The following is a 26,132-nucleotide window of genomic DNA, read 5'->3' as shown; positions in this document are numbered from 1 at the left end:
GTTTCCTCCTTTTCCTTCTGGAAAGACCAGTTGACTATCCTGAGTTCTCCCTAATTGTTAAATTGCCAATTCTGTAAGTTGTTCTGCGTTATGAGTTACTCTTTTTTTCCAAATGTTAACCATGCTATTGTACCTTTAACCACTAAAAGGGACGAAAATTATGCAATGCGTTCCAAAAATCTATTCAAAACTTGTATTTCTTGACAAGTACTTAATGGTACTATAAATATCATTCAATATCCTGTTTATTCTGCCAATGGTTCTCTGGATTACTCATGGAACTGAAGTGGCCTGTGCACATAGTTCATCTAATTTGAAAGCTGTATTCTCTGCTGGGACCATCAAGATGTATTGTTTTTAAGAAATACTACTGTTAACCTATTCTCCAATTACAGGGATCAATTCAAGTGAAGAAATTTCAAAATTGTTAACAAACATACTCACCATGATGATAAACATCACTTTCAAGGCCATTCACAAACACAAATGTAACTGTAGTGTCTGACACCATTGCTGAAGGAACAGAGCTGGTAATTTATACCTCACTGATTACTGACCAAAGAACTGGATCTAATTCTTAATCCAAGGCATCAAATTCCCACTGTTGTAAGATAGCCACTGCAGGCAGCACCCCATTACTGAAGGAAACAACTGCCTCATTGGAATGATTGGTCTTGCAGAATTGATTGAGAAGCTCAGGGCAGGAGGCCGTATGCAAAGAGCCTATTTCCACCATCTTCAAAATCACCACATCCTATCTGCATAACAGCGTATAACAATAGGAACAGGGTCTGTCTAGCTGGTCCCTGAAATTTGCCCTTCTATTCAATAAGAATAAGACTTTACTGCTCCAGGTTTCATCTACTGTTTATGGCAGTTCCCCTAGCCTTCAATTCCCTGATTTTTCAAAAGATTATCCATTTCCAACTTCCTCCAACGGTCTTATGATCTTATGATCTAGTCTCCACAATACTCTGGGGTAGAAAACTCGATATTCATCACGCTGAAAATTTTCAGCAAGTTATAAGACCATAAATCTGTCATCACTGAAATATGTGAAATGCTGAATAATGACCATTAACCACACTCAGCTTCATAAAGTTCAGGGTCATGTGGATTCCCAAATTTCCCACCACAGCACCTTTCTAAACACCATCTCTAAATCTCCGCTTTGTCTTGCAATCTGCTGCTCATGACTGCATCAGGCACTGTGCTCATACGGAGATGATTTCACCCACTTTATTTCAGTGAAGTGTAGGTGGGACCTTGTGCACTGAGATACTGAGCAACAAACACAATATGCTGGAAAAACTCAGCAAGTCAGTCAGCATTTATAGAAGGGAACTGTCAACGGTTCGGGCCTGATGAAGGGTCTCAGTCTAAAACACCGAATGTCTATTCCCCTCTGTAGCTGCTGCCTCACTTGCTAAGTTCCCCTGTCATTTTCCGTGTGTCGATCTAGATTTCCAGCATGTGCAGTGACATATTGTTGGTTTCTCGCAAATGTAGTAGAATTTACTGGGACCTGGTACAGAGAGGAGATGAGGCCTGCATAGATCAGTCAGGCATCACTGAATATACTCATGTCCCAATCAGGGCATAAAAATCCAGATCATTTACTGACTTACAAAGCTTTCCACTTCCAAAAGTGCAGGTGGTTGTATATTATCATCTGATTGTCCTGATGATAAATGCTACGTTCCCTGGCAGTGCAATAATCTCTTCATGCCTCAGGAAGTTGGAAAAGCTGGCTATTTTCTATGACCAGCACTGCCCAGAGACATTTATCTTGTGGAGTGTGTGTGTGTGTGTGTGTGTGTGTGTGTGTGTGTGTGTGTGTGTGTGTGTGTGTTTGTATGTGTGGGGGGGAGGGGGGAGGATGTTGTTCAAGGGCTACCCTCCACTTCCATAATTCCTCACACCACTTCACAATCCAGCCACAGCAGCTGGATGTCACAGCAATAAGAATTATCAGAACCAATGTGGAAAATGCCCAAAGACCTTCTGAAAATTCTTGTTCTACCATTTATCTGCATAGTCAGTTATCTCTTCATGTTGGTATTTGCATACCCATGTGCTTTTCTGTTGGTCTGCTATGTTGCTTACCGTTTAAAAGTACCTGGGCCAATGAAGTCATCCTCTGTGGCACAGTGTGTTTCAAAAGTGCTGCTTAAGGGAACAGTGCTGGAATTTGCTTTACATTATTCACCAACAGAACGTGGACTTGGCCACAAAAAATTGAGGCAACCTCAAAGTTGCCACCCCAATTGAGAAAGTGGTTAAGAAAGGGTATGGTGTGCTGGCCTTCATTAATTGGGGGATAGAGTTCAAGAACCACAAGATAATGTTGTAGCTCTATTAAATTCTGGTTAGACCACACAAGGAGTATCGTGTTCAGTTCTGCTCACTTCTTTATAGAAAGGATGTGGAAGCTTTACAGAGTGTGCAGAGGAGGTTTACCAGGATGCTACCTGGATTGGAGAGCATGTCGTATGAAGATATTGTAGGCTGAGTGAGCTGAGTCTTCATTCTTTGTAGAGAAGGAGGATGTGAAGTGAACTGATAGAATTACAGTATATATGATGATGAAAAGATGATAGAGTGGACAGCCAGAGACTTTTCCCAGAGTTCATATAAGGGGTCATAACTTTAAGGTGTTTGGTGGAAAGTATAGGGGTAATATCAGAGTTAGGATTTTCACATGGGGAATGGTGGGTGCACGCAATGTACTAATGGGTGTAGTGATTAAGGCAGATACATTAGGGACAATTAAGTAACTTTTTGATAGGCACATGGATGTGGGAGGAAAGGATTAAATTGATCTTGGATTAGGTGGAAAGGTTGGCACAACATCATGAGCCAAAGGACTTCTACTGTGTTCTTTGTTGTTCTATGAAAATGAGATCTCCATGCAGACATTAGTCTAGGGATATCCAGTGGGTGCAGAGATAACATCATTGTCTGTTGTATAGTTACAAGGCCAGTCATTTGAAACTTAGAAACATAGAAATTCCTTCTCTTGGAGGATAGTGAGTCTGGAATTCTCCGCCCCTGTGGATGGTGGATAATCAGAAATTGATAAATAGGGATAATCAGGGTAATTGAAAGCCTGGTGGCCAGCTCCTGTTCCAGTTTCCTTCACAACCAAAACATTGCAAGACAGTAGTAAATGTCAGAGGAAGCTCAGAACACAGAAGAAAGTCCTTAGGGGCATGAGGCATAGGCAGAGGAGCAGGAGGATGTGTAGGACCACAAGAGAGATGTTCCAGGAGAGCACAGGTAGTAAAGAGCTCATTGAGAAGAAATATTTTATCAAAGGAGAATACATAATCATAGTCCACAAATCCATTCACTGCCTCTAACACCTGCAGTGTTTATCAATTATTATCCCAAGTGAGCCCTGATGTCACAAGGGGGTGCTAGGAACGGACCCAAATGCGAGATACTGACACTGAAGTACAAGGAACAGGACTTGACTAGAGTAGGGACGTGACAGGATACAGACAAGGAGCAGGGACAAGAACGTAGACTAGGGCTTGGACCCCGAACCAGAGACTGGACAAGGACCCAGAACCTGGATCTTGCCTCAGGCTCAGGCCCCAGAACCAGGCATGGACATGACATGACTGCAGGATGGGAGGCTGGGGTCCTGAGGCTAGAGGCTTGGAGACAGGCTTGGGGTCTTGAGGCTTGGAGACAGGCTTCAGGTCTTGAGGCTGGGGTCAGGGTCTTGGTCTTGAGGCTTGGGGCTGAGGTCTTGGTCCTGAGGCCTGCAGGCTGGGGTCTTGGTCCTGAGGCCTGCAGGCTGGGGTCTTGGTCCTGAGGCCTGCAGCCTGGGGTCTTTGATCTTGAAATGCGGAGGTTTGGATATGAACTCCGAGCCAGAGACTGGGCAAGGACCCAGAACCTGGGACTTGACTTGGCCTCAGACTCCAGAACTAAGCGAGGACAGGACGAGGCTACAGGACTGGACATGGCTTGGGTGAGGAACTCTTGGGTAGAGCGAGACACAAGGACGGGTAAAAGCACATGGACAGGACTCGGATAGGACTGGACTAGGCACGGACTGGACGAGGGCCTTCAGGAGCATGGAGCCTTGGACTAGAAGAGACAGGAGCATGGAACACAGAGCCAGGACCCCACCTTAGGAACAGGATGTAGGGCCGGGACACACACACACATAACACAGAGCCGGGATCCCTCCTTGGGAACAAGACGTAGGGCCGGGACTCATACACAGAACACTGAACATGAAGAAACAGATCACGAAACAAGGTGGCGGCAAACAGCTGGACCCACCTAGCAAACGCGAGGACACAGAGAGACAATTCCACACAATGAAAGACAGTTCCTTATCTAGACCTAACCAGGCTCTGGTCTTGCTCCAGCAGTAAAACTTCAACGATACAGGCGGGGTATCCAGGCTAGATGAGCAGGCAGAGAGTCAGGCAAGGGGGGAAAGAAAAGGAGGGGAGCAGACAGTCCAGCAGCGAATCCCTGCTTTGCAGAGGTATTTATGTCTCAGCCCCAAAACGAGAATCATGTGCCCACAACAGAAACTGGGGAAAACCAGAAACCCTGGAACAAGGAACCATGGACCGGACTGTGAACCGGAACACGGACTTCACGGACCGGACCATGACACCTGATGACACATCTCTCATATCATTGTTTGCAGGACTACCTGCAACAATCAGAACATAGTAATGAAAGAATCTCTGATCCCATTGCTGAAGTCTGTCAATATAACTGAGCAGCTCACTTTGACATTTCTTGAGGATGGGAGTGGGGATTCACACAATGGAGGAAACAGCGCCGCATCAACACCAGGTTCTTCATGTGGTGTCTTTGGTAGAGCTCTGGGCTCACTCTACACAGGAGCTCCCTCTTTATATCTATCGAACTAATGAGAAAGTCTGGATCTTGTTCGTTAAATCTACAGGCTGCCTCCCTCATTGCTGAAGTCTCTATTTCCTCCAAGGTTGCTGAAGTTGTGTTGCTTCTTCATGTGGCATTAAATGTTGATACCTTCTGTGACTACTGTAGAGAATGGAGTGAGCTATTGGGAAATACACGTGGCCCATATATATGCATGATTTTTAGCTGTAAAACACCATAGATCATTTCAAACACAGCTTTCTTCTGTTTCACAATGATTTACAGATGATCCCATGGGCTTAAGGGCTTAATATTGTGCTGCCTTAAGTATAATTCCACAAACTGCTTATATCTTGTTCACCTTGCTGAACCACTTTAAATGTAAAAGACATATTGCAGAAAATGCCCTGGACTTTTCCTGGTAGATGCTTGTTCTTACCTCCATATCTGTTTCAGTAACAGTATTGTTTACTTCTGAAAATGTTGTCAAGATGGTTACGGCAGCTTTTACATTTCCAGGATTGGTGATGTTTTGTTCTTTTGAGACCGTAGATAACTCATGAAGAAGATTGGAAAAATTCTTTGTCAATTCAGCAGTAGAATTTGTCAACTACAAAATGAAAGTAGAAATGGTTTTAAGGACATCGACTTACAATAAGAGCACATCCCAACTAGCCGAATCCCTGTGAATATTCAATCCAGGTAACTGGTCTGAGAGCTTCTGAGCACAAACTGCAGACACCCAAACTATACTTCTTTGATTACAGTGTTGAGGGATGACTATCTGAGTATATAACTGGTCATGGTGTAATCTCTATTATTGTAATCATCTCTTCAAATCTTTCCAAAAGCAAACTCTGTGGTTAAGGCGGCACACGGTGTATTGGCCTTCATCAATCGTGGAATCGAATTTAGGAGATGAGAGGTAATGTTGCAGCTATATAGGACCCTGGTCAGACCCCACTTGGAGTCCTGTGCTCAGTTCTGGTCGACTCACTACGGGAAGGATGTGGAAACCACAGAAAGGGTACAGAGGAAATCTACAAGGATGTTGCCTGGATTGGGGAGCATGCCTTATGAAAACAGGTTGAGTGAACTTGGCCATTTCTCCTTGGAACGATGGAAGATGAAAGGAGACCTAATAGAGGTATATAAGATGATGAGAGGCATTGATCGTGTGGATAGTCAGAGGCTTTTTCCCAGGGCTGAAACGGTTGCCACAAGAGGACACAGGTTTAAGGTGCTGGGGAGCAGGTACAGAGCAGATGTCAGGTGTAGGTTTTTTACGCAGAGTGTTGAGTGCATGGAATGGGCTGCCGGCAACAGTGGTGGAGGCGGATACAATCGGGTCTTTTAAGAGATTTTTGGATAGGTACATAGAGTTTATGATATATAAAAAAATCTAACCCACTACCAAGACCGAAGAAAAAAAAGAAAAAAGATTGTTAGTAATCATCTGTACTTTAACAGCAAATCAAAAGTTTTGAAAATAATTCAAAGAAGGTCCCCACAATATTTGAAAGTCTTAATTAGATTCAAAGATTGAACATTGAATCTTCTCTAAATTTAAACATGACATCACATCACGTAACCATTGGGCGTGAATAGGAGGGGCCACATCTTTCTATTTAAGCAAAAGTGTCCTTCTGGCCATAAGAGACATAAAAGCCAAAACGTGCAAATCAGATGGCTCCAAAATAATATCCTTTCCTCCAACAATACCAAATAAAGCAGTCAAAGGATTAGGCTTGAAATTTACTTTAAAAAGTATTGAAAAGGTTTGAAATACTTTTTTCCAATATTTTCCAAGACTCAGACATGTCCAAAAAATATGAATTAGTGAAGCTTCTCCATTATTACATTTATCACAATATGGAGATATATCTAAATAAAAATGAGACAACTTATCTTTAGTCATATGGGCCCTATGGACCACTTTAAATAGTAACTTCTAAGGTAGGGCCATGTTCGGCACAACTTTGTGGGCCGAAGGGCCTGTATTGTGCTGTAGGTTTTCTATGTTTCAAGCGATCAATAGCACAACAACTTTAAACCAGCTCTCAGATGTGTTAAAATACTGCAGGGAGTTTGGTTAAGTCCTTACATTGTATCACATTGGGACCCCCACCACCCAAGTCATGCACTTTTCTCACTGCTGCCATCAGGAAGAACATGCAGGAGCCTCAGAACTCACTCGCACCACCAGGTTCAGGAACAGTTATTACCCCTAAACCATCAGGCTGTTGAAGCAGAGGAGATAACTTCATTGAACTTCTCTGGCCCCATCACTAAACTGTTCCCACAACATATGGACCCACTTTCAAGGACACTTCCATTCATGTTCTCAATATTTGTTGCTTATTTATTATTAATATTGAAGTATTTTTATTTTTTCTCAGCTCAACTGGTAAAACCTGAGGTACAGGCATAGCCAAGCACATTCATTTCTCAATTGCAAAGAACTTTCGGACTATTATAGTGTTGTTTCGTATTGTGGTTTCTAAAGATTTACATAAATATTGCTGTGTAGGCCTAATTGCTTAATTCTATTGTGTGGTGACTTTGGGATGATATCAGTTGTAGATATTACTATTGGAACAATGTAATCCGGATGAAGGGTCTCGGCCCGAAACGTCAACTGTTTATTCTTCTCCATAGATGCTGCCTGGCTTGCTGAGACCCTCCAACATATTGAGTGTGTTGCTTTGTATTTCCAGCACCTGCATGTTTTCTCATGTTTGTGGCTCTATTAAGTAAATTGTTCTTGCTTGTTTATCCTCTATTATTATATCCAGATGGTTATTATGGATTTTCTGAACTGTACTAACAGATTGGTGAATAATATAATTTGTAGGACTCTGAATCTAAAACTTGATCAGTCTTGTATTTATAATAAGGTATAGTTTATTTTATGAGATTATTTTGATTTAAAATACATCGGTGAATGACGTTTACCACTTGATTGTGCCTTGGTAAGTTGTCAGACTGAGTAGACCTTATGCAGGATCCTGTAATGTATTGAGTTGTTTTTGTAACTTCTCCGTAACTTCCGCCACCTCCAACGGGATCCCATCACTAAGCACATCTTTCCCTCCCCTCCCTCTGCTTTCCACAGGGATCGCTCCCTACACGACTCCCTTGTCCATTCGTACCCCCCATCCCTCCCCACCGATCTCCCTCCTGGCATTTATCCTTGTGAGCGGGACAAATGCTACACATGCCCTTACACTTCCTCCCTCACTACCATCCAGGGCCCCAGACAGTCCTTCCAGGTGAGACGACACTTCAACTATGAGTCGGCTGGGGTGATATACTGCATCCAGTGCTCCCGATGCAGCCTTCTATATATTGGCGAGACCCGACGCAGACTGGGAGACCGTTTCACTGAACACCTATGCTCTGTCCGCCAAAGAAAGCAGGATCTCCCAGTGGCCACACATTTTAATTCCATGTCCCATTCCCATTCTGATATGTCTATCCACGGCCTCCTCTACTGTAAAGATGAAGCCACACTCGGGTTGGAGGAACAACACCTTATATTCCGCCTGGGTAGCCTCCAACCTGATGGCATGAACAGTGACTTCTCAAACTTCCGCAAATGCCCCACCTCCCCCTCATACCCCATCTGTTATTTATTTATTTATATGCACACATTCTTTTTCTCTCTTTCTCCTTTTTCTCCCTCTGTCCCTCTCACTATACCCCTTACCCATCCTCTGGGCTTCCTCCCTCCCCCTTTTCTTTCTCCCTAGGCCTAGGCCTCCTGTCCCATGATCCTCTCGTATCCCCTTTTGCCAATCACCTGTCCAGCTCTTGGCTCCATCCCTCCCTCTCCTGTCTTCTCCTATCATTTTGGATCTCCCCCTCCCCCTCCCACTTTCAAATCTCTTACTAGCTCTTCTTTCAGTCAGTCCTGACGAAGGTTCTCAGCCCGAAACGTCGACTGTACCTCTTCCTAGAGATGCTGCCTGGCCTGCTGCGTTCACCAGCAACTTTTATATGTGTTGCTTGAAATTCCAGCATCTGCAGATTTCCTCGTGTTAGTGAATTGTTTTCTGTTTCTTTTAGCATTTTCTACATTTATGGTCTTGAATGTGTTGGTCTTTTATTATGTATTTTAGATTTTTTTGTTTTAACCACCTGGTCCTGTATTGCCACAAGGAACCCTTCTGTTTCTGGTCTCCAACTCTGAGGCATGCATTTGACACTTTCTTGTCGAGATCTTATCTGCTGAGATCATGGTCATGCTCTTCTATTGCTTAACTTTTTCTTCTATATTGATAATTTCTTCATTTTTCTTGGTTGTGCTTTCATTGAAGTTTAACGGTGTGTACTTCTGATCAGAATTGCACGTGTGGAGTGCTGAATCCTGTATTCATTGATGAAAATGTATCCTTACAAGTTGTTTACAACTGTTGTGTAAATTTATGATATCTGTTATTCCTTTTCCTTCTATTCTCGAAGGATAGAATTCTAAACACGTTCGAATGCGCATTGTGTTTTCTAAAATTCGTCATTTCTCTTCTTACTTTTCTTTGTAAATTTTCCAGATCAGTTTTAGACCAAGAATACTTTAATATGGATATTTCTTATTATATTTTTACTATTGAGCTCTGTTTGGGAGATTCTCTTAAGCCTTGAAGTAAATTCTGTTGGAAGTTTTTCTTACATTGCACTATGATCTTTTTTTTTGCTTGTTGATATCCCAGATACTTGTATGTTTTATATTCATCCATGAATTGTATTGTATCTTGCTGCTCTGTTTTGTATTCCATCAGCTCTATTGCAACTTCCTTTCTGTTTGATGTTCTGCTCTTACCTAGTCTGAAATTAATGTTTATATCTTTAGAAAATAGTTCTACTGTTCAAATTAATTGCTTTAGCTTTACTGATGAAGAATTGTCCATATAAAGGACGTTTGTCAAGGTCTAATCCAGTTGGTTGTTTCGGATTTGATTCCCAATTTTCATTCAATTCAGTAAATTAGAAAGTGGGTTTAAAGGTAGACAGAACCATAGAGGGCTTCGAGAGTCGCCCTGGAAAATGCTTTACATACTTTCATACCCTTACGACATCCTTTCTGCTCTTATGTAAGCATATTGTGATTATCCAAGTGAGTGATGATTCATTGCGAGATGCATGATGCTACAATTTTATATATAGTTTATAAATAAATAATAGGACAATATTTTGATGGACCATTTGTGATTTCTGCTTTAGATAAGTGATATGTTTTACCTTCTGACAAAAATTTGGGTAGGTTTTCAGAATTTTTAAGAAAATTTTTGATATGTATTAATAAGTACAGATGAAGGCAAGTACATTGTTATACCAATAATTACGAATATTATCACTGCTGGTATTTTTCCAGTTGGAGGTATTTTTATAACTGCTTTTAGCATATCCATTGTAATTTCAGGTGTTGCATTTCTTCATTTGTATGAGTGCGCTCTTTTTCCTCCCTGATCTAGCTTGCTTCATCATTGTGCGTCACCCTGTTTGACTAGACATTAGACCAAAAGTTCATTATCTCTGTGTTTGTTGGTAATTCTGTGGCTAGGGTTGGTAGCATTTTGGCACATCAAATTTAGTTTCAATGTCCTGTAAAATCTCTTTTCATTGGTTCTGTACTGATAATTCTGTTTTCTTCAACTGGCACATTTCATGTACTAAGTCTTGCTTTGTATGCACCAAGCTTTTGTTTCAGCATAACTTTAAATTCTTAAATATTTTTGTTAAGTTTATCATATCTTGTATGGACTTTATATTTCTTTAGTATCTTCTTAGCTTTTCTCTTAACTTTCTTGCTCAGGTTATCCATTTTATATTCCATTAGGTGGGCTATTTCTGCTCTGAAGATTTCAATTTTGTTTCTTAATCTTTTCTCCCATTTTGGTGTTTCTACTAATGAGTGCCTCTAGCTTGGAGTCATTATACTACACTGTTGTTAGTGCTGCACAGTATATTATTGTGTATAGTTCTTCAAATGTTTCAAGTTTTCCTAAATATTGTGGTATTATAATATTGTTGAGAGTATTAACAATTTTTGCAAATTTTGATGTCATATTTTGTTTTGGAATGTAAGGTCTTTTTATTGGGTTAACGCCCATATATTCTGTTAGTGTGGTGTTAAAATTAAGATAATTTTGTCTGTAATCTCAGCTTCGTCGTCAGCATTCTGTGGAGGTTCAACATCTATGTTTGTTGTTGCTGCTATCATCATGTTGTGGAGCAGTTGAAGTAATTGTATTTTCATCAGTGCTTCAATGGGTTGCATCTCTATTATCTTCTTGCATAGCATCATTGTTGTCTATTGTTGTTTTCTTTCTAGCTAATTATTATTATTTCTTCTTTCTTTTTGTATTTGCACAATTTGTTGTCTTTTGCACACTGGTTGTATGCCCAGCTGGTGCAATCTTTCATTGATTCCGTTATGATAATGGTTCTTGGATTTATTGTGTATGCCCACAAGGAAATGAATCTCAGTGTTGAATATAATGACTTATGTCTATTTTGATTTTTAAAAATTACCTTGAACTTTGAATTTTGGTTAAATCTTATATTTGAATACATTCACTGCAGTACCTACCTGAAGAAGATCACGAATTGCAGGTAATATACAGAAATTATGTTCATCATTATATTTCCCATTCTTTCCACATCTTCTTCTCCTATCACCTTCCATTCCCATACAGGGGATTTTTGCAGTGGAATTAAATTTTGTTGTTCCAAATACGCTGTCAGTGCATGGAATTTCATCATCTGTTGAAAGAAAAATTATATAGCTTTCCAAAAGATAAATAATCTAGTTTCCTCAAGTTTATGTCATGCTCCATGAGCGTATTTGATACGCTCTGGCTTGGCAGGGAGGGCTTTGACAGAGTTGACCTAGTCTTGCTCCTATTTCTTTATTATTCATCTGCCCAGTACTTTCCACATTGGCTTGTTTGTGTTAAACTAGAATTGATGCTCCACAGACGACAATGACAGGGGCTAATACCGCAGCCTTATGCCATGCGGACCTGAAACTAAAATCCTCCTTTGATCTTTAACCTAAGTACCTGCAGACAGGTACTTGGAGGAATACTTGTACTAAGTTGTCTGTATTAGCTCATGCTAGCAGAAGTTTCTATCAGCCGGTGTGGCAAATGAACTGATTAAGTATTTTGCATCAGTCTTCACTGTGGAACCCACTAGCAATATAGTGGAAGTTCCAGGTGTCAGGTGACACAAAGTGTGTGAAGTTGCCATTACTAGAGAAAAGGTTCTTGGGAAACTGAAAAGTCTGAAAGTAGATAAGTCACCTGGACAGATGATACACACCCCAGAGTTCTGAATGAGGTAGCTGAAGAGATCGTGGGGGCATTAGTAATGATCTTTCAAGAACCATGAGATTCAGGAGTGATTCCGGAAGCCTTGAAAATTGCAAGTGTCACTCAACTCTTCAAGAAGAGAAAAAGAAAGGAACTATAGGCCAGTTAATCTTGTCTCAGTGGTTGGGAAGATGTTGGAGTTGATTATTAAGGATGAGGTCTCAGAGTACTTGGAAGCATATCATAAAATAGGCCAGTCAGCATGGTTTCCTCAAGGGAAAAGCTTGCCTGACAAATCTGTTAGAATTCTTTGAAGAACTGTTAGGGAGGGTTTAAAGTAATTTGACAGGGGGATGGGAACCGGAATGATAGAGCAGAGGAGGGGGGAAACAGAAATAAATCTAAGATAGTGAGCAGTAAAGATGTCAGGAAGGATAGGCAGGTGATGAAGAAAATTTGCAGCCATTGGGATGAGTTGCAGTGCAATTAAAGCAAAAAGTACCAAATACTGGTCTTAAGGTGTTATACTTAAATGCACGCAGCATAAGGAATAAGGTGGATGATCTTGTCGTACAGCTACAGATCGGCAGGTATGATGTTGTGGCCATCACTGAGACGTGGCTAAGGGATGCATGTCTCTGGCAGCTGAACAGCCAAGGATACACGGTGTATCGGAAGGATAGGCAGGTAGCCAGAGGGGGTGGTATGGCTTTATTGGTAAGGAATGATATTAAATCATTAGAAATAGGTGACATAGGATCGGAAGGTGCAGAATCTTTATGGGTTGAGCTAAGAAATCGCAGGGGTAAAAGGACCCTGATGGAAGGTATATACAGGCCTCCTAACAGCTGCAGTGATGTGGACTACAAATTACAACATGAAATAGAAAAGGCTTGTCAGAAGAGCAGTGTTATGATAATTGTGTGGGATTTTAACATGCGAGTGGATTGGGAAAATCAGGTCGGCACAGGATCTCGAGACAGAATTTGTAGAATGTCTGTGAGATGGCTTTAGAACAGCTTGTTGTTGAGCCCACTAGGGGATCGGCTGTACTGGATTGGGTATTGCGTAATGAACTAGAGGTGATTAGAGAGATTGAGGTGAAGGAACCCTTAGGGGACAGTGATCATAACATGATTGAGTTCACTGTGAAATCTGAGAAAGAGAAGCCGAAATCCAATGCGTTGGTATTTCAGTGGAGTAAAGGAAATTACAGTGGCATGAGAGAGGAACTGGCTAAAGTTGACTGGAAAGGGACATGGGCGGGAAGGACAGCAGAGCAGCAGTGGCTGAAGTTTATGCAAGAAGTGAGGAAGGTGCAAGACAGATATATTCCAAAAAAGAAAAAAATTTCGAGTGGAAAAAGGATGCAACCGTGGCTGACAGGAGAAGTCAAAACCAAAGTTAAAGCAAAGGAGAGGGCATACAAGGAAGCAAAAATTAGTGGGAAGACAGAGGATTGGGAAGTTTTTAAAAGCTTACAAAAGGAAACTAAAAAGGTCATTAAGAGGGAAAGATGAACTATAAAAGGAGGCTGGCAAATAATATCAAAGAGGATACTAAAAGCTTTTTCAAATATATAAAGAGTAAAAGACAGGTGAGAGTAAATATAAGACTGATAGAAAATGATGCTGGAGAAATTGTAATGGGAGATAAGGAGATGATGGAGGAACTGAATGAGTATTTTGCATCAGTCTTCACTGAGGGAGACATCAGCAGTATACCGGACACTCAAGGGTGTCAGGGAAGAGAAGTGTGCGCAGTCACAATTACGACAGAGAAAGTACTCAGGAAGCTGAATAGTCTGAGGGTAGATAAATCTCCCCGACCAGATGGAAGACACCCTCATGTTCTGAAGGAAGCAGCTGTCGAGATTGTGGCGGCATTAGCGATGATCTTTCAAAAGTCAATAGATTCCGGCATGGTTCCGGAGGACTAGAAGATTGCAAATGTCACTCCGCTATTTAAGAAGGAGGCAAGGAAGCAAAAAGGAAATTATAGACCTGTTAGCTTGACATCGGTGGTTGCGAAGTTGTTGGAATCGATTGTCAAGGATGCGGTTACAGAGTACCTGGAGGCATATGACAGGATAGGCAGAACTCAGCATGGATTCCTTAAAGGGAAATCCTGCCTGACAAACCTATTGCAATTTTTTGAGGAAATTACAAGTAGGCTAAACGAGGGAGATGCAGTGGATGTTGTGTATTTGGATTTTCAGAAGGCCTTTGACAAGGTGCCACACATGAGGCTGCTAAACAAGAGCCCATGGAATTACGGGAAAGTTACATACGTGGATAGAGCGTTGGCTGATTGGCAGGAAACAGAGAGTGGGAATAATGGGATTCCATTCTGGTTGGCTGCCGGTTACCAGTGGTGTTCCACAGGTTTCCATGTTGGGGCCGCTTCTTTTTACGTTGTACATCAACGATTTGGATTATGGAACAGATGGCTTTGTGGCTAAATTTGCTGATGATACAAAGATAGGTGGAGGGGCCGGTAGTGCTGAGGAAACGGAGAGTCTGCAGGGAGACTTTCATAGATTGGGAGAATGGGCAAAGAAGTGGCAAATGAAATACAATGTTGGAAAGTGTATGGTTATGCACTTTGGTAGAGGAAATAAACGGGCAGGCTATTATTTAAGTGGGGAGAGAATTCAAAGTTCTGAGATGCAACGGGACTTGGGAGTCCTCGTGCAGAATATCTTTAAGGTAACCTCCAGGTTAAGTCAGTGGTGAAGAAGGCAAATGCAATGTTGGCATTCATTTCTAGAGGAACAGTATAGGAGCAGGGGTGTGATGTTGAGGGTCTATAAGGCACTGGTAAGACCTCACTTGGAGTACTGTGTGTAGTTTTGGGCTCCGTATTTAAGAAAGGATGTGCCGACGTTGGAAAGGGTTCAGGGAAGATTCACTAGAATGATTCCGGGAATGAGAGGGTTAACATATGAGGAACGTTTGACCGCACTTGGACTGTACTCCTTGGAGTTTAGAAGAATGAGGGGGACCTCATATAAACATTTCGAATGTTGAAAGGCATGGACAGAGTGGATGTGGCAAAGTTGTTTCCCGTGGTGGGGGAGTCTAGTACGAGAGGGCATGACTTAAGGATTGAAGGGCGCCCATTGAGAACAGAGATGCGAAGATGCCAGAGGGTGGTGAATCTGTGGAATTTGTTGCCATGGGCAGCAGTGGAGGTCAAGTCATGGAGTGTATTTAAGGCAGAGATTGATAGGTATCTGAGTAGCCAGGGCATCAAAGGTTATGGTGAGAAGGCGGGGGAGTGGGACTAAATGGGAGAATGGATCAGCTCATGAAAAAATGGCGGAGCAGACTCGATGGGCCGAATGGCCGACTACTGCTCCTTTGTCTTATGGTCTTATGGCCTAAGTAACAAGCAGGATAGACAAAGGAGAATCAGTTGATGTTGTGTACTTGGATTTTCAGAAGGCCTTTGAGAAGGTGCCACACATGTGCTGCTTAACAAACTATAAGCCCATGGTATTACAGGAAAGAATGTGGTATAAATAAAGCAGTTGCTGATTGACAGGAGGCAAAGAGTGGGAATAACTGGAGACTTTTCTGACTGGCACCCAGTGATTTGTGGTGTTCCATAACGACCAGTATTGGGACCAATTCTCTTTACGTTATATATCAATGATTTAGATGATGGCTTTGATACAAAATTTGCAGGCGATATGAAGATAAGTGGAGGGGCAGGTAGTTTTGAGGAAGTAGAGAGTTTACAGAAGAACTTAACTTAATACTAATTTTTTCTCTATGTATCTCTCTCTTTGGCTTTTATGTTGGTTTTGACTTCTCTTGTTAGCCACGTTTGTGTCATCTTCCTTTAGAATACTCCTTCTTCTAAGGGGTGTATATAATACTGTGCATTCTAATTGCTTCCAGAAATTCCAGCCATTGCTGCTCTGCTGTCATCCCTGTCAGTCAATTCTGGCCATCTCTGCTCTCATGCCTCTGTAATTCCCTTGACATGAACCATGACTTCTGGCTGTTCACCCTCCCACTTACGAATGCTGAGGACTCAATCCGAGATATTCCATACCCTGGCACCTCGGAGGCAATATACCATCCCGGAATCTTGTTCTCACTCACAGAGCCTCCTGTCCATTCCCCTATGTAACAAATCCCCTATCACTACAGCATGCCTCTTCTCCCCTCTTTCCTTCTGAGTCACAGAGGCAGACTCAGTGCCAGACTTAATTTCCTCTGCTAGGAATCCCCTCCACCCCAAGCAGGATTCAAAGTGATATATCTGTTGTTGAGGAGGATTGCCACAGGGGCTCTGTGCACTAGCTTCTTAACACCTTTCCTCTTCCTCACTGTCAACCACTTTCCTGTGTCCTGTACCTTGGGCGTAACTACCTCTCTATATTTCCAAACTATCACCCACTCAGCCTTCTGAATGATCTGGAGTTCATACAGTTCCAGCTTCAGCTCCTTAACATAGATTGTTAGAAGCTGCAGCTGGATGCACTTCTCGCCGTTGTAGTCGTCAGGGACACTGGAGGTCTCCCTGACTTCATACATTCTGCAAGAGGAGAATTTAGCTAACTTTTCTGGTGTCTCTACTACTTTAGCTGAGCAGATACAAAAAAAGGAAGAAAAACTTAAGCTCAAGCTTTTCTTTTCTTTGCTTTCTTTGACTGAAGCCTCTCTTTGTTCAAGCGTGAAGAGCTAAAGCCTCACAGTCACCACTCTGACTCTGTCCACTCAGATGACGGCCGCAGTGACAATAGCCTCTGCGCTTGCCCCTGCCTTTCCTTTAATTAGCTCTTGCAAATCAATCGCAAATGCTGATTGGTCACTGATCAAAGCTCTTTTTCACTGTCGTGACCTGCTGCTGCTCTTTTGTATTCAGGCAGGGGACCTGATTGAAGTCCCTTCATTTCAAAACTTCCGATGTCCGGTTTGGCCGCAGGTCGGGGCTCTTTTTCTCATCACTGTCATATGTCATGAAATTTGTTTGTGATTTTTTTCGTGGCAGCAGTACAGTGCTACATAAAACGGCTACAATTCTGTGCAACAGTCCCCGTACTGTGCTATCATCTGTTCAATTGGGTCATACGATACATACTGTATTTATAATGTTAAATTCCCTCTGTCAAAACATATAGTTCAAAAACCTACTTGCCTGGTATAAACTTTGATTTGTAGTTTACTCCAGAAAGGGTATTGTTCACTGCTGTCCTGCTGGAGGCAACTTCCTCATCGGTCAGAGGCGAGCTGGAGAATACTTGATGAAGCACAATGATGCTCCCATTTCTGAATTAATAAAAGCCAAAAAAAAAAGCATTAGAACAGATGAACAGCCCATTACCAATGCATTAAATGACATTTCCTGCCTTTTTGGAGTAGCTAAGACAAAATTAGATCCTAGTTTCTCTCTTCAAAATGTAAAACTGAAGACGCAAAAGACTTCCTGTCCTAGTGATTCAAAGGCTCTTTCGGACAAAATTGACAGGGATTTGCAGTACATCCCAGTACTGGGAATATGTCATCTGACACCATTTCCATCAACTTTATCCCAGCGATGGTGATTGCTAAGTCTTGTTAATTTCTGGTATTTAGGAGAGAATTTAAATGAAGGGAAAATGTAACTTGAACTGAAGCAAATACAAAAGCTGTTTGTTTGACCTTTTCATTCACTTTGAGGCACAAACTTGTGGCTTTAGGTGCACTTACAATGTGCCTTGGGCTACTGTAATATCCAATTCAACCTGAGCTCTCCCTTCCCAGAACAATTAGTGCAGAGACTGTTGACTGAAACACCACATTTTTTACAACACTTCTCCTTCATTGGCAGGTGTAAGGTGCTGACTGTCCACTCCGTTTCATATCTCATGAACACTAAAAGCCGCTACAGTTGGTCCCGTGTGCCACCATGCATTTATTTTATACACAGTTGCTAAAGTCAAATCCTCAATTCTATCCCTAAGACATGAAGAGCGGGTGTATTTGCATGTGGAAACCAGCCTGAGGTGGCACTCAGACTGCACTCTATGAAGAGCCTAGAGACTGTACGAAACTATCCAGATGGGGTGCACAGATACCCTATTCACTTCTGGAAGTAATCCAAATGTACCTATAAAGTGTCTTGGCTTTTTTTAAATAACTGCCAGATTAATGTTGATAGTAAGGTAAAATGATGATAAGAATAAAAATTAGCCCCATGTAAATCCTAGTAATCCACAAATATTTCATTGTTTCTTGTGCACTTTGCAGTTCCTTCCTATTAATCAGGCTTTCTGTAGTTTGCCATTAAGTTTTTAAAACTAAATAAATATCTACCCCTTAAAATACTTCACTTACGAGAATCCCAAAACTTTTACTGAAGCATTCGGAACCACCCTTCTGTACGCTTCATTAAGCTGAGGAAAGGATAGAAATGAAAAAAAAACACACATTTTCAAAAACAGAAAAAAATGAAGAGTTACACAGTTTTACTATATTAACAGGTGTAAAAATAAAATCCACGTTAATATTTTAAATTGCCCATAATTTCAATGGCAGCTAAAGCTGCTTGCTGTTGGTTAGGTATTTCCATATATATTCAGTGTTTATGTTTGTTTTGCAAGGCCAGTTGCTAAAATGCAGGCAATGAAATAAATAAGTCATGGAACATTTGAAGGAACATTGAATATTTGGCTGGTCTGTAAAAGTAAGTGCAATAACTGAGGAGCGAATAGAGGGACAAATTCAAATATCAATCAAGAGCAGAAGGGGAATTAAACAGAGGAGAAAATAGATTGAGATGACAAGAACAGGAAGGAAAAGTAAAAAAAGCGGAAGTACAATTTTACCATTTACAATATAAAACTACAGCAATTAAACACAAATAAGTGAAACTGCCCACTTTTAATGGTTAATGTTCAGTAACAGAATAATTGAGACGATGCTTAACCAGAAATTGACAAGGATTATCTCTCTGTGCTAAATTTAACACTCCTTTGTTTCAGACGTCACAGGTCTGAATGCATTGCAATGATGTAGCAGACAGTGTGATATTGTTGTTGTAAATTTTACGAAGCAGTACATCCTGAACTACCGCCTTTGGATATTTCAGTTTCACAGATAATCTCAGCCTTACTTAAAATTGCTGTACCATCCAGTTCCTCCAGCATCTTATGTGTGTTACTCTGATTTTCCAGCATCTGCAAACTCTATTGCATTGGTTATATAAACCTGAAGGTCAATACTTATCATCAGCAGCACATTAAGGATATTAATAAATATCCTTTCAGAGTTCAGAATGTTATTCACTCAGTTACATACCAATGTAGTGAATTCTTTTGAACGATTTTTATACACGGCTGAGGAAGGATTTTTCAGTTCATTACTGAAGATCAGATTTTCAATAATCACCGCAAATGTTCTATTTTCTGTAACAGATATGTATTATTAACCATCTTATTATTTCAAATATAAAAGGTGTGCAATTCTTTGCAGTTACAGTAGTTCATAATAAATTTTTGTGATTGTACTATTCAGTATTCTACAAGGAAATACACCTATTTTTCAAAACATTCATAGAGTCATAGAAAAGTACAGTACATAAACAGGCCCTTCTACCCATCTGGTCCATGCAAACCATTTAAACAGCCAACTCCCATCAACCTGCACATGGACTATAGCCCTCCTTACCCCTATGATCCATTTACCAATCCAAATTTTTCTTAAACGTTGAAATGGAAATCGCATCCACCACTTGCACTGGCAGCTTGCTCCACACTATCACTACCCTCCAAGTTAAAGAAATTTCTTCTCATGTTCCCCTTAAACAATACACCTTTCACCTTAACCCATGGTCTCTAGTTGTACATCCCTTTATTTTGAGGTTGTACGCTCTGACAAAGACAAAGTTGGATAGATTCTTGCATAGTAGGGGAATTGAGGATTATGGGGAAAAGGCAGGTAGGTGGAGATGAATCCATGGTCAGATCAGCCATAATCTTATTGAATGGCCGAGCAAGCTCCACGGGCCAGATGGCCTACTCCTGCTCCTATTTCTTATGTTCTTAAGTACAGGATGTTTCCCATGCTAGGGAAATCTAGGATCAGAGCACACAACCTCAAAATAAAGGGATGTCCATTTAAAGAGGAGATCAGGAGGAATTTCTTTAGCCAGAGGGTGGTGTATCGATGTAATTTGTTGCCACAGGTGGCTGTGGAGGCCAGGTTGTTAAGTATATTTAAGGCAGTGGTTGATAGATTCTTGATAAGTCAGGGCATGAAAAGTTGTGGAAAAAAAGCAGGAGAATGGTGTTGAGAGGGAAATGGATCAGCCATGATCAAATGGTGGAGCTGACCTGATAGGCCAAAGGGTAAAATTCTGCTCTTATGTCTTATGGTCTTATGGTACTCTGTCCTTGTCATGGTCTGGATCGGGGTCCCTTTAAATTTAGCTTGTTTATGTTACAATCCAGACCGTTGATTCCCTGTTTTCCCGTGTCCCTCGACTTTGGTGATTAGAGGCAATTAACACTCGGCTGAACCAGTCGTTTATAGTCTCCGACTTTCAGCCGTTCGGTGCGGGAGTGTCTGCAAAGTCATCCAAGGTACGGTGTGCCGATGTCATCCGGCCGGAGCAAGCCTAGTCTCTGCCGAAGCAAGTGCCGGTAATTCGCCTCTCCTCACCGGAGCAACCCTGTCCAGTTACCTTGCCAAAGCGAGTCTGCAAAGTTTCCTCACCAAGGTGGGTCCGACAGTTAACCCGCCGGAGGGAATCAAGAACCGCTGTCTACTGTTCCCGGGCCAAGTCGAGAGCTTGCCACTACCCGGAGGCTCCAAGTCAAGTCCTGGCTCCAGGGGCATTCAAGCACCAAGTCAAGTCCTGGCTCTGGTGGCATTCAAGCACCGTCAAGTCCTGGCCCTGGTGGCTTCCCAGTTCTGAGTCAAGTCCTGGCCTGGTGGTCTGTGATTCCTGTCCTACCCCCTTGTCTGAATCCCTTCTCTGCCTCTCCCGCTTCTAGACCTCGTCTGCAGCCCCTGCCCGCACTTCGGTCTGGTTCCATCATTGGAGCTAATAGGTACTGTCTGGTGTTCATTCGTGTTGGTCTTGTCTTGTCTTGTCCTCGCCTCCGTGGGGTAAGTCAGGCCGTCTTGCCGTTGCTCCACGGGCGGTCATGTCTTGTTGTTGTTTCTTCGCTTTACGACATTTCGGCTTACGAACCGTTTCATAGGAACGCTCTACTTTTGGATGGCGGGGGAAACCTGTACCAATGATCTCATGCCTCCACCAACAGGTACAGCCCGCCACTTTCCACTCTGTCCAGATCCCTCATCAGTCTATATGCTTCTTGCCATCTACCTTTTTACCCAAAGAAAGCAGCCTGAGCCTCTCTCCTCTGCTTTGTAAAACTATTTCTTTCTCCCAGGAACAGTGCTCTTAAATTTATTCTAGGCTCACTCTCTAATGCCTTAACATCCTTCCTATAATGAGATGACCAGAATTGAATGCAATAGCCATTCATGGGTTGACCTCTATCTTTATAAGGATTCAGCAGGGCTTTTCTTCTTTAATTCTGCTTTGATAAGGCCCAAAATTAAGTATAGCATATTGACCACTTCATATTGCCAGGATCAACAGGCTCCGGGACAGCTTCTTCCACCAGGACATCTAATTAATTCTCGCTAATACAATTGTATTTCTATGCTATATTGACTGTCCTGTTGTACGTTCTATTTATCACAAATTACTATAAATTGCATATTGCACATTTAGATGGAGATGTAATGTGAAGTTTTTTACTCCTTATGCATGTGAAGGATGTAAGATATAGTCAATTCAATTCAATTCAACCTGCTCTTTCACTGATCTATGCACCCACACACCAGGTCCCTCTGCTCTGCACCACATTTAAAACAATTTTGCTTCTTTTCAACCTTCCCATCTAAATTCATCATCTCACATTTCTCCACAGTAAATTTCATCTGCCTTTTTCACCAGTTTATATCTTGCTGCCATTTACAACACCCTTCTGATTTCTATGTAACCATTTTGATTCTTGTTAGTATACCTGTCATCCACCATCTTTTTTTTAACTTCATCATCCTCAGTATCTCTTTCATCATCCTGGGAGCTCTGGATTTGTTTGTTAATTTTTTTATATCTGATGGAAGAGTGAATAAGTGGCACCAGAGCCATCTCTTCAATGTTGGTGATTGTTAAGTTACGGTTTAGCCTGCCTATCAACTTTTGGTTCGGGTTTATCTGCAGATCCACTATCATCCCATTGAAAATGGCCTCCTCTAATTAATCTTTTTTTTTGATTGCTCCTTTTCTTTTTCCAAGGCTTATTTAAATTTTATGACATTATAATTTCTACCTTCAATGTGTTCCCTTACTGAAACTTGAAATATCTGACCCACTTCCTTTCTCAGAATGAAACCCAGCCATGCCTCCTTCCTCACCCTCCACATCCACTTTACCTAGGCCTTTCAATATTTGATAGGTTTCAATGAGATTCCCCCTCATTCTTCTAAATTCCAACCAGTACCTCAGTAAATATATTTAAGACAAAGTTGGATAGATTCTTGAATAGTAGGGGAATTAAGAATTAATGGGGCAGAAAGCTCAGGAAGGGATCAGAGAGTATGGCCAAGTGCAATAGGAATCGATGTGAAAGGTGAGGAGAGTAATGGATTAAAAGTATTATATATGAATGCACGAAGAATAAGAAATAAAGTGGATGAGCTAGAGGCTCAGTTGGAAAATGGCAAGTATGATGCTGCAGGAATAACAGAGTCATGGCTACAAGAGGACCAGGGCTACTACTATTATGTCGACTCAGGCCTAGGGGGCTGGCGTCGGGCACGATGACAGACTCTCCACTTCTCCCTCTCCCTCATCGGTGTGTTCAGTTCATCTACATTAGCCGCGCCACTGTCTTCTAGGAGCGTGTTGACCATTGTCTTGGGAGGGCGCCCAGGGTTCATCTTCCCGTGCTTGGGCTCCCATATGATGACTATGCTGGTAGGTAGCTCGGGGTGGTGTAGACACTGCCCTGGTAGTTGCAGTCTTCTCGCCTCAATTTTAGTGGTGAGCATCGGTAGGTCGTTACAGAGCTCGACGTTCATCATGTGCTGGTGCCAGCTCGCGTCAAGAGCCATCTTACCGGACTGGGGCTGGGAATTGAATATTCAAGGATATACGTCCTATCAAAAGGACAGACAGGTGGGCAGAGGGGGTGGGGTGGCTCCGTTGGAGAGGAATGAAATTCAGTCCCTTGCGAGGGGTGACATAGAATCAGGAGATGTAGAGTCAGTGTGGATAGAACTGAGAAATTGTAAGGGCAAAAAGACCCTAATGGGAGTTATCTACCGGCCCCCAAACAGTAGCCTGGATATAGGGTGCAAGTTGAATCAAGAGTTAAAATTGGCATGTCACAAAGGTAATTCTACCGTTGTTATGGGGGATTTTAACATGCAGGTAGACTGGGAAAATCAGGTTGGTACTGGACCCCAAGAAAGGGAGTTTGTGGAGAGCCTCCGAGATGGATTCTTAGAGCAGCTTGTATTAGAGCCTACCAGGGAGAAGGCAATTCTGGATTTTGTATTGTGTAATGAACTGGGTTTGATAAAGGAACTCAAGGTAAAGGAGCCAAAAGGAGGTAGTGACCATAATATGATAAGTTTTAATCTGCAATTTGAGAGAGAGAAGGGAAGATCGGAAGTGTCAGTATTACAGTTGAACAAAGTTGGACTATGGAGCCATGAGGGAGGAGCTGGCCAAAGTTGACTGGAAAGATACCCTAGCAGGGATGACAGTGGAACAACACTGGCAGGAATTTCTGGGAATAATACAGAAGGTGCAGGATCAGTTCATTCCAAAAGAGGAAGAAAGATTCTAAGGGGAGTAAGGGGTGACTATGTCTGACAAGGGAAGTCAAGGACAGTATAAAGTAAAAGAGAAGTATAACATAACAAAGATGAGCGGGGAGCCAGAGGATTGGGGAACTTTTAAAGAGCAACAGAAGATAACTAAAAAGGCAATACAGGGAGAAAAGATGAGATTCGAAGGTTAGCTAGCCAAGAATATAAAGGAGGATAGTAAAAGCTTCTTTAGGTATGTGAAAAGGAAAAAATTAGTTGACCAAAGTTGGGCTCTTGAAGACAGAAATGGGTGAATTTATTATGGGGAACAAGGAAATAGCAGATGAGATGAGATGAGGTTTCAGTCGAAGCAAGCAGCTGGGAAGAAGGGAGTGAAGAAATCGGGTAGAAAAAGTCTTTTTTTTAAACTCTGCTCGGGGAGAAGGGTCTGCACTGCGCAGGCGCGTGACGTAGCGCACCAAGGTTTAAAAACAGATCACCATATACAGCGGGCAGCAGAGTGAGAGGGAGCAGATTGGGACAGCTTTGGCTCAACAGGCTTCAGCAAGAACAGGCAGAGGCCAGGGTAGGTTCCGGTAAGTTTTTTCTCCAGTTTGTTTGGAGTAGAGAGAATGCCAGGCAGGATGTTGGAATGCTCTTCTTGCAGGATGTGGGAAGTCAGGGAGCCCTCCAGCATCCCTGACAATGACACCTGCAAGAAGTGCATCCAGCTGCAGCTCCTAACAAATCGCGCTAAGGAACTGGAGCAGGAGCTGGATGACCTTCGGGTCATTCGGGAGAATGAGGAGATTATAGATAGTAGCTACAGGGAGGTAGTTACGCCAAAGGAGCAGAGCACAGGAAATTAGGTCACTGTCAGGCGAGGGAAGGGGAAAGGGCAGGGAGAGCAGGGTTCCCCTGTGGCCATTCTCCTCAACAAGTATACCGCATTGGATACTGTTGGGGGGATGACTTAACTGGGACAAGCTGCAGCAGCCAGATCTCTAGCACTGAGTCTGGTTCTGCAGTGCAGAAGGGCGGGTGGAAAAAGAGGAGAGCGGTAGTGATAGGGGACTCGATAGTTAGAGGTGCAGATAGGAGGTTCTGTGGTCATGACAGAGAATCCAGGATGGTTTGTTGCCTCCCGGGTGCCAGGGTCAAGGATGTCTCTGATTGCTTGCATGACATTCTGAAGTGGGAGGGTGACCAGCCAGATGTCGTGGTGCACATCGGTACCAATGACATAGCAAGGAAGAGTGAGGAGGTCCTGGAGAGTGAGTATAGAGAGCTTGGTAGGAAGTTGAAAAGCAGGACCTCGTGGGTGCTAATCTCAGGATTGCTATCTGTGCTATGTGCCAGTGAGGGTAGGAATAGGATGCTCTGGAGGATGAACAAGTGGCTGAGGAACTGGTGTAGGGGGTAGGGTTTCAGATTTCAGGATCATTGGGACCTCTTCTGGGGCAGGTGGGACCTGTACAAGAGAGACAGGTTACACTTGAACTACAAGGGGATCAATATCCTTTCAGGGAGGTTTGTTAGTGCTACTGGGGAGGCTTTAAACTAGATTTGCAGGGGGATGGGAACCAGGGTGCCAGAGCTGACAGTGGGGCTGGGGTGAAAGTAAATGATGTTAAAAGTTCAAGCAAAGAAGCAAATAGAAAGGTTGTGAGTGGTGGTAAAAATCTTCTGAGGTGTATATATTTCAATGCTAGGAGTATTGCGGGGAAGGCAGACGAGTTGAGGGTGTGAATTGACACGAAGAAATATGACTTTATAGCAATTAGTGAAACTTGGCTACAGGAGGGGCAGGACTGGCAGCTTAATACTCCAGGGTTCCGATGTTTCAGATGTGATAGAGGCAGAGGAATGAAAGGTGGGGGGGTAAACATAGAAACATAGAAAATAGGTGCAGGAGTAGGCCATTCAGCCCTTCGAGCCCGTACCGCCATTCAGTATGATCATAGCAGATCATCCACCTCAGAACCCTGCACCAGCCTTCCCTCCATACCCCCTGATCCCCATAGCCACCAGGGCCATATCTAACCCCCTCTTAAATATAGCCAATGAACTGGCCTCAACTGTTTCCTGTGGCAGAGAATTCCACAGATTC

General features: G+C 42.4%; 1 protein-coding gene across 1 annotated transcript in view; it reads right to left on the bottom strand.

The window, feature by feature from the left end:
• The window catches only part of LOC140194085 (adhesion G protein-coupled receptor F4-like), a 119,988-nt gene that overhangs the window by 20,947 nt on the left and 72,909 nt on the right, over positions 1-26,132 (bottom strand). The window contains exons 6-10 of the mRNA XM_072251504.1: positions 19,484-19,590; positions 18,521-18,579; positions 17,343-17,473; positions 11,468-11,640; positions 5,318-5,488 (exon numbers count right to left, since the gene is read on the bottom strand). Coding sequence (XP_072107605.1) covers positions 5,318-5,488; positions 11,468-11,640; positions 17,343-17,473; positions 18,521-18,579; positions 19,484-19,590 — 641 coding nt within the window. The remainder of the gene's footprint in view (positions 1-5,317; positions 5,489-11,467; positions 11,641-17,342; positions 17,474-18,520; positions 18,580-19,483; positions 19,591-26,132) is intronic.

The sequence above is a fragment of the Mobula birostris genome, chromosome 2 (assembly GCF_030028105.1).
Source record: "Mobula birostris isolate sMobBir1 chromosome 2, sMobBir1.hap1, whole genome shotgun sequence".
Lineage (NCBI taxonomy): Eukaryota > Metazoa > Chordata > Chondrichthyes > Myliobatiformes > Myliobatidae > Mobula > Mobula birostris.
This window is presented reverse-complemented; position numbering and strand designations above follow the sequence as displayed.